We start from the raw sequence: 9,176 nt of genomic DNA, 5'->3' as shown, positions 1-9,176 counted from the left end.
GTACGAACATTAAGAACGGAAGCGAAGCGCCGTATGCCCGTAAGTGTGCGGAGGAAGCCGAGCTGGAAGGTCAGCAAGCTTCCGTCGATCGTAAATGCATGGTTGAAGCTGAGTTAGCCCATAAAGCCAAATATGCCGAGCTGAAAGGCCAACATTGTTTAAAAATGAGTCAAAGAAGCGGGTGTGACAAAAGTAACATCAGAGTAGCAGCATATGAGGAATTGAGTGCGCACACAATCGCCTGTACTCTCTCTACTCTTAAGACAGGGATGGAAATACTGCTCAGTTTGGTCCATTCTGCTCCAGACTAGTTTAATTCCCTGCTCCATGCTGCTCCAAAACCTAATATTTCCCCAAGCACCGGATGATTCGATGTTCTGCCGTTAAATTTAATAGTACACGCTGGTTTTCGCTGCACAGTGTGGAGTACAGAAAATGCAATTCGATACAATTCGATTAAGCAACCGCGAGAAGCACAGTAAAGCGGCGGCATGCATGCTGTAAGTCGCGTGCAATGCTTTAGGGGCTGCTGTAATCGTTAGGATGGCAGAGTTAATAATGCATCTCACTCTTGGCCTAATATAAACTCTTCATTAACTGAAAAAAAAAAAACAAAACATAGGGCATAATAAATGTTTGCTCCAAAGTACATTTAAAACAAGCGATTGGAAGAAATTGCGAAAAAATATTCTCTGCACTTCACATGACACCTTCTGCCGCTATTTTGAACCAATGGAGGAGAGAGAAGTGAGAGCAACAAGCGCAGCAGACGTCGCAAACTACCATGAGCTGTTAGGAAACTGATTGGGCAACAAAGAACTGCTCGAGGTGATATACATGGCCAAGCTGTGAAAACAAGCAAGTACGTACATCTCCTTGAGCTTCTTTGTTGATAAGCGTGTCAAGCCTACGTCAACGAAAAGCATACTTAAATCGTTATGGGGTGACGCCACGGAGGTGCCAATCAGTAGAAGTGCTCTCAAAAGAGTTGAAAAGTCATGCATGGCTTATTGCTAGGGTGCTGAAATTAAGGTAGGGTCAGCACCGTTCAAGTGAAAACATGAGCTACTGAAGAAAACCGTGAATGAAAGAATATCAATTAGGACAAGACTACTAGTGACTACGGTCTATCCTCCCTGAAGGCACTTCTCACAAGTGCCCAGTAATTTTTGTTAAAACTTTCAAACTTTACGCTAAGTATGAAATATGAAACATTCCATTTGCTGCTGTCCGTTCCAAACTGTTGCTCAGGCCAGTTGTGTCATCTTAACTGTACATGCTTTGGACGTTTATCTCGTGAGAAGTGCATGCATAGTCAGTAAAGCATGTAATGCTGAATGAAAAAAAAAAAACAAAGGATCAAATCGGGTGTTTTGTGTGTCATGAATAGAAAATTACCGTTATGAAAAGCGTTTGACCTTAGAAAAATGCTCCAAAAACTCGTTTTAATTCTCCGAAGCTGAAGCTGCTCCAAAATTACTTTATTACTGCTCCCTGAGCTGTTTAAAAATGCTCGAGATTGCTTGCACCCCTGCTTAGGCGATTATTGCGCATCCTACTATTCGTTTTTGTTTTAAATCTCGCATTCACAAGTAATTTCTTGGCTCTGTCTCCAATAGTTGGGTTATCGTTCTTTGCACAAGTCATGAAAAAATGACGTTTGTGGCTGTATATACATTGTCCTGCTGACATGCTAATAATCATTTGTCATTAATCTTTTTCATCAATGTGCGACGGCCGGCTTATAAATCTGTCTCATTCAGCGCTTCTTTTTAAAGCAAATGAGAATAGTTGCACTTTTCATTTTATGAGGCTGAATGGGCATCGCCGTACAGCAGGTGCCAACAGCAAGGTCAAAGCTTCTGTGTGTAGTTTTGCCTTATCCAGTCTTAATAGAGCGACCAAGCGCTCGTGTCTATGATTAGGTACTGTTCCTCTTCTTCGCTTTTTGTACTTCCCAATCACTCCTTCCTGGTGTTGAGCAACTCGTTGTTTTCATCTTTTTCATGCATACTGTACCTGCATCTGATGACAATGAAGACGGCTGTGAATTATTTCGTAAAATGGGGCATTTTGCTATATGGGGAAATAATATTTCTTTCAGGCTGTCTTTTAGGCATCGTAACTTCCGCGATCAACTAAGGAATCGTATAGGACGAATTTTGTTAATATAAGTTTCAGCCTGATCTGTATTCAGGCGTTCACAACTATATAGTATGCTCTAAAATGGTGCGAAGCGTTTTTACGTCAATTTGATGATACTCAAACATTCTAGAACGCAGCTTTATAATTTTATTAGCGACGATAAATGCGACCATACTTACCTGGAATGCTTGTGAGCTTTGAACAGTCGGATGGGGTATATCAGGCAGCGGTATTGAAAAATGAAGGAGGCGCTGATACCACGAAGAGTAAATTTTAGTGCCACATTAGTCTGCTTGTTTGATGTCTACGTGTTGCCACTACCACGTGTTAGTAGAAAGGGCGCAGTTTCTTTACTCTCGTTCCACCGCTCTCCTAAGAAAGAACGAACTTGAGCTAATGAAGATAGATATAGAAAAGTTGAAAATTCGCTCTACGCCACTAGTTTGGCTGTTAAAGGAAGAACGCGAATAGCTCCACCATGATACTGTGGTAGCAGTAACTCGTTTATGGCTTAGAAAATGGAATCTTTACAACCCAAGGCTCGTTGGCGCCGTATCAAAGCGAACCGATGTGTAGCATAGAATCTGTGATCCGCGCCTGAAAATGCGGTGCCGAAAAATGAAGTTCAGAAATTGGTCTTAATTTCGTTTAAAAAAATCTAGGCTATAATAACCACATTTTCGGCACGAGTAGTTTGTCTATGTTTACAATGCCGCACGCTAATGATACAGGTGAGGTTCAGTTTTTCGACGCCCCTTTAAACATTTACTTGTTGGCCTAAATATGGAGTTCTCGCCGGTGCCTTTCTGGTACGTTGGCCTACTTACTCCTTCAGATGTATGAACCGGCAGGTAAAGGCGACTGACGATCGTATCCCACTGTGAAGCACACAGACGCCATGACAAGCACGTTTTGTACATTTATGTGTGTACACCCAGAAGCGTAAACGACGTAAACAACTTTCTTCGTTTCACGGTCATCCCAAACAAACCCGGTGTATTGTCCATCAACAGTCCGGATGCACGTCAGAAAATAAAAGCACTATATGGTGTCCTGAGGCGTGGCCGACAACAATACGCCGGCGCGGTTGGGAGCACGCATATACGAGAAACACATTTGTGCGTGCCAGGAGTCCTCTTTGGAACGTTCGCGAGCACTGCTGAAGCACGAACAGAACAAGGAATGATGGTGAGAACTAATGGGTGTGTCGATGCGCATAGAAAAGTTTCCTTTTTTCTCTTTTCCGCCGGAAATTGCCTACTTGGCAGCACAGTACTCGTCGGAGAAGCTCCTTGTGACGCAGGCCGTTCCACGCAAGCCAGCACGCTGTCCGGACGTGAAGACCCGCGCTCTTTCGAACACCACATTCGATGACCTCCACGCAAAGCGACATCTCTTCCACCCGATAGGTATGCAGCGGTGTCCGACGTTGTTTTCCCTTGTTTTGAACCAGGCGTAGCTAATTGGCGTAACCTTTGGTTAGTACACGTCCATCTAGCATACTCACCTAGCTGCTGCCTATAGTGCTTCCACGTGTGTATTGTCTTCAACAGCGTAAGACAATATCCAAATGAAAGACACGAGCTTTGTAACGGTTTCTGCAGTCTGTTGCCGTAGCGATGACGATGTGACCTTGCGCTTCCTTCGCTTTATTATTTTTTTTTTCAGTCAATAAGTACCACTCTTTCTATCAGGTGAGTCACCTCGGTCCTCCTCCAGTGCCAAGCAAATGCGTGCCTTCGTTGTTACCCTGACAGTCGCAGCTGCTTCCTTAAGACCGCAGTGCATTGTGACAAACTACAACGAAGCCATCTCCCTTGCTATTCTTGGTGGTTAATTTTTTAATCTCAGGAAATTGTGCTTCTTAAAAATGAGGAGGAAATATTATTGATCGCCCACGTTCAGATCACTGGCTTAAATATGTAAGTGACGGCAGGCAGCTGAGAAGAACATGAAAAGCCTCATTGCTCATAGTTTCTTACCATGCCTTCAATGTCCTTGCTCATGTTCACCACTACGTATCCCGTACATTTAAACATTAGTTTAGGTTTCCTTCGTCTTCGACCTCTTTTACGTTTTTCCACCGAGAAGCTGCATCGAGAAATAAGCGTGTAAACCTCATGCATTCCATGAATCCGCCATCGTATCTGCCAACATTCACTTAAGGAATCAATAAATGAAATGAAATGACTATTTTCTTTCGTGTACCGCAGTCAATCCGCAATTCAGTGGAACACCACGGCAAAGAATTGAACATGTAACATTCATCCAGCAAAACTTGGCATCAGGTTTCGTATGAAAGCGAGTGATTGTGTGAGTTTACAGTTCCTGTCATGTTCCTAATGCAGACTGCCATTCTGGAACCGCGGCGGCATATCAGAAACGGTTATTACGCACGCTGGCATGCTCTCGTGATACACATGGCGAGAGGCTGCAAACCAGTAGAAGCGTCTATGACATCATAAATAGGCTAGCTACGTCGACACTTGCGCTGCGCTACGCCGCGAATGCAGTGACAACGTAAAATCACAACGAGCAATAGTGGAAGATCTTGCCGACCGCTCAGTCTTGACGCCACGTGTTAGGCTCCGAGTGTTTCAATCGGTGGTCTCTGCGAGGCTCCGCGCGTGCACCTTCGGTACATACGAAGGCTTTTCACGAGAATGCATACACAGCTTGGCTTGTTACGGTAGCATGGATCCGGAGATGCGTTTTGTCCGGCTGCTGAGGCGTCCTTGTCGTTGAGGGTTCTTTCATCGGCAGCGTTTTATGAAAAAATAAAAGTCGCTTTGCAAACTTCGTCTCAGAGGCAGACTTCACTAGCGACATGAAGTAACACCGCAGTGATGAATGCGATTTCACCTGCGACTCTACTTTTGGTGGTGAGACCAGGTTTTAGTGGTCCGCAATGCCAATCGAAAGTGATGGCAACTACTCTATACCACTTTATGCTATAGCTGACAAGAATTGGATCTGCGATGGGAAATTGCAACTGAAATCAGGACTGTAGAGTGGGTCATAACTGTATAGGAGTCATCGCTTTGTTCCCTTTTCGCTGGCGCACTTTCATGCGAGGAAAATTGGAAGCTCCCGCCAAGGTCGTATGTAGAGAGACGTGGCGCCGGGTACAAAGTGTACCGGATGTTGGAGAGCGCACCCACGTCAGAAGTCCAGAGCAACGTGAGCGCACGTAGGGGCGATGTGCTTTCCTGTCAGAGCGGTAGAAGAAGGAAAAGAGGGGTTTATCACTCGATGACGGACAGGTATTCCGACTCTGCCTTGCAGTACTGCTCCAGCTGCGAGTGCAGCAGCTTTATGGGGCACCTGTCCTGCGGCTGGGTCTTCCAGCAGGTCAGCATCATCTGGTAGATCTCTTCCGGGCACCCATCGGGCTTGGTCAGCAGCTTGCCGCTGGTCACTTGCTGGATCACCTGCGCATAGTTTGGTAAAGTCGTTGAAAAAGTCAATTTCTTGTTGCTCAGGTGGCTGCGCTCTCTCTCGACGACACTCTCGCGAAGTGGGGGGAGCCCCAGCTGCACAATGGAACATATTGACTACCGGATTATGATAGTCGGCAATTCTTTCTGGTACAGGCGTGAGGAATTTCTGCAAGTTATTGTAGCTCTGCTGTTATGTGTGTTTACGCGGCAAGGCCTCTACGCCTTCGGCGTTGTGAGCGAAAAGTCACGAGTATCCGGGCACTCATTAGACGGCAGAATGTGAACACATGACATGGCTGAAGGCGTCGCTTACACGGTTTTCTCATTTCAGATAGGATGGTGATGTGGCAGTCGAATACGCCTAGAAATTAATCCTCAGCCAGACACGCTACTTCTATAAGCTACGCGGGAACATCCGTGCGGCTTGGTTAAACGTATATTTATTGGTAGCTTATGACTATGTGCTAACGAGTATGTGTGGGATAATACAGGCACAAATTAAGGGATTGCTGATTACGCGAATAGCAAAGTGCATGTAAGCGATTGAGGGTTGACAAGGGGAGGTGCAGACTTAACGCTGCCGTGTCATGCCTTAAAAAACGGCGCTTAAGTGTCCCCAAATTTTTTATCAGTTATAAATTGGCGTTCACTGCAGGATTTTGCCGTCATCGGTAGCGCGCTTGAGTTCGCACAACTTTCGCAGGTGGACCTTGGAGGCGCCCATTTACTACTGCGACCATCGAGTATCGTAATCGACTTGTGTTTTTTTTTTTTCCTTTTGCAGAAATCATGCTGTTAGTATCGTAATCGTAGGCCATTTTTATCTCTTCCTTCATGGTACTGTCCAGCACCGTGAAGGAAGAGATAAAAAGGGCCTACGATACCCATTTGCATACTCATTTTATGACTGCTACCACACTATTCTTTACAGCTACTTATAATTCTTACAGAGACGCACAGAGCGTCCAAGTGGTGTTTAGAATCCGTTTGCAGCGTCTTAGGACCGCGCATTTCAATCGATGACGAAGGTGGCACAAGGCACGGCTAGCGTGCACGGGGTCAGCGCGTGCCCCACCCGAAGACTCCAAAGGAAGCTTGAAGCACGTGCGACGAGTAGTTGAGTGGTCGGCTGCACCGGTGCCACAAACTTTCAACCAGAAAACGGGGCGGCATAAACAGCTGCGATCCCAATGAAACGAGGTGCATGCACAGCGAGTTATTGTGCAAATAACAACTGGCCACTGCTGTCTCGCAGCGCCAGTGTACACGAAAGCTTCAAAATTACGTAAGGCTTATCCATGGTTTTAAAATGAAATAACGAGATGTCCCGGTAACATGCGGTGGCTCCTGGCTGCTTTTGGCTCTGGCAAAGCGTGAAGGGAACTGATGAGTTGTAAGCAAAATGAAACAATTCGAGTTCTATGACGTTGGCAATAACAAGAATGGCATACCTCGTGATTGGACAGCTCGTACCAGGGCTGCTTGCCGAACGAGAATATTTCCCAGAGAACGACTCCGAAGCTCCAGACGTCCGACTCGACGGTGAACTTGCGGTAGAGGATGCTCTCTGGAGGCATCCACCGGATGGGCAGCATGGTATGTCTCCCCACCTGCGGGCAAGGCAGTTCCCCAGTGGAACACATATGTCTCAAGAGCGAATGGCAGCCTTCTCATGTTTTGCTTCGATCGTTTTCGTGCAGTGTCTTTTATTTGAATCAGTTTTACTTCCTCAGTCAACAGTCCTGCTGTATTTATCAAGGTCACGGAACATTCGTTGACCGAAGCTTGTTTAAGATGGAGACACCATTGGAGTCCTCCGAAGACTTCGCACATCCACCAGAGCCGCCATAGCCCGCCCACAACACACTTGCCGCCCGACGTCAATAATAGCCATAACGAAGCCAACGTGATCAGTTCTCCTAGTAGAGGACAGACCAACTAGTTTTGTTGACGCGACAAAACAGGTCCCGCTCACGCACGCGCTCCTTGTAGAGAGCGTGTCAGCATGACGTACTATGCAGCCGAGAAGACTTGCGAGAAGGTAATTGGCACAATAATATTGGGTTATTCGTGCGATACAGCACGGATGCCAGAGAAATATGCGATTCTTGCTGGAAGTGAATCCTGATCAGCAGACTGGCGGATCTCAAATGCAAGCAAATTCCGACGCTGAAACGCTCACCCTGTAGTAGTCTGTACTGTAGACGTCTCGCGACATCCCGAAGTCGCCAATTTTGACGACCAACATGTCGCCAACGAGGCAGTTGCGCGTAGCAAGGTCCCTGTGCACGAAATGCTGCGACGCCAGGTATTCCATGCCGGCTGCCACCTGCGCCACCAGTCACGATGTCAGCGAAAAAATGTCGACTGTTGCACTCTACAATATGCTACGTGGGTCTAGAAGAATCGCAGCATACCTGAGTAGATATCTTCAGTAGGTCAGCCCTCGTAAGTGGTGCGACCGGCTTGGCGCCTGGATCAAGCACGGACCGGTCTGGGCCACGATCCCTGCAATTACGAAACTCTGCATCAGGGACTTCCAACATTTGGTGAAGGGTGGATGTTTGTATACGCGGAGAACAGGGCAATGCATTAGCCAAAACAGCGACGTTCGTATTCAACCACAAATTGCCAGGCCTTCTGAGCACTTTCACTCTGGCGGGACATGTCTAGTACGCCACCTCTGACCGTGATCTCTTCGCGGGCCGGTGGGCATCAAGCGTCTAGGCAATTGCTGGTTCCAACGCCATGTCGCCGATACCGGTGATCACGCTATCTAAGCCGTGAGGGTGGTGATGCAAGGGGAGCTCACCTGAGGAAATTATTGAGGTCACCGTGTTCCATGTATTCGAATAGGATCATTAGTGGGTCGCCGTCGGTGGAGACACCATAGAAGCGCACGATGTTGGCGTGCTGGAGGTTGGTGAGCAGCTCGGCCTCGCGTTCGAAGTCTACGCGTGCCTCCTCGACGGCGGCGTCTTTGAGGGTCTTCACAGCGACCAACGTCGTCGGTTCGTCGGGGCTGAGGTAGTCGACGGTGCCCAGGAACACGCGTCCGAAAGCACCTTCGCCCAGGGACTGGATAAAGCTGATCTTCTCGCGTGCGATATGCCGCACCGCTGCACAAAGGTCACCATTATGAAAACAGTGTCACCTAGGTGTCCCGCGGCGTTTAAGGCGATACTGGGCACTTCTCACCATTCAGGCCGAATGTCACAAGTCTAGTCTCTAGAGGATCAACAGAAGGAACAGGAATCCAAGAAAAAAAAAGAGGTAGCAAAACAACCAAAAAATAGGCAACCATATGAAGCACACACAAAAGACAAAGTGAATAATCCAGAAGTTTCAATAAAGAGGGCCATTCGTCAATTTAAGATTCATCCTGAATTTTTTTTCATCCAAAATACTAGTTTATTATCACGCAGATATAACTATTGACCTGACCAGGGACAAGAATATCACCAGTGAACCTTATTTGAGCCATAGGGGCGAGAAAAATATATATAAAAAAATTGAAGTGTCAGTTTCTTTCTTTTCTTTTTTTTCTTTTTCGTGACATAGGGAGACTAGGAAATAGTTTGTGTAAGCAAA

The 9,176-nt window shown here is 46.6% G+C and overlaps 1 protein-coding gene across 1 annotated transcript in view; it reads right to left on the bottom strand.

Moving 5' to 3' along the window:
* Nucleotides 1–3,055: 3,055 nt before the first annotated feature.
* Nucleotides 3,056–9,176, bottom strand: part of LOC146197637 (high affinity nerve growth factor receptor-like) — a 150,573-nt gene continuing 144,452 nt past the window's right edge. The window contains exons 11-15 of the mRNA XM_084599545.1: nucleotides 8,398–8,704; nucleotides 8,003–8,093; nucleotides 7,768–7,914; nucleotides 7,037–7,195; nucleotides 3,056–5,576 (exon numbers count right to left, since the gene is read on the bottom strand). Coding sequence (XP_084455671.1) covers nucleotides 5,391–5,576; nucleotides 7,037–7,195; nucleotides 7,768–7,914; nucleotides 8,003–8,093; nucleotides 8,398–8,704 — 890 coding nt within the window. The 3' untranslated portion in view covers nucleotides 3,056–5,390. The remainder of the gene's footprint in view (nucleotides 5,577–7,036; nucleotides 7,196–7,767; nucleotides 7,915–8,002; nucleotides 8,094–8,397; nucleotides 8,705–9,176) is intronic.

Source organism: Amblyomma maculatum, chromosome 3 (genome assembly GCF_055883805.1).
Source record: "Amblyomma maculatum isolate TAMU_Amacu chromosome 3, ASM5588380v1, whole genome shotgun sequence".
In the NCBI taxonomy this organism is placed as follows: Eukaryota; Metazoa; Arthropoda; class Arachnida; order Ixodida; family Ixodidae; genus Amblyomma; species Amblyomma maculatum.
This window is presented reverse-complemented; position numbering and strand designations above follow the sequence as displayed.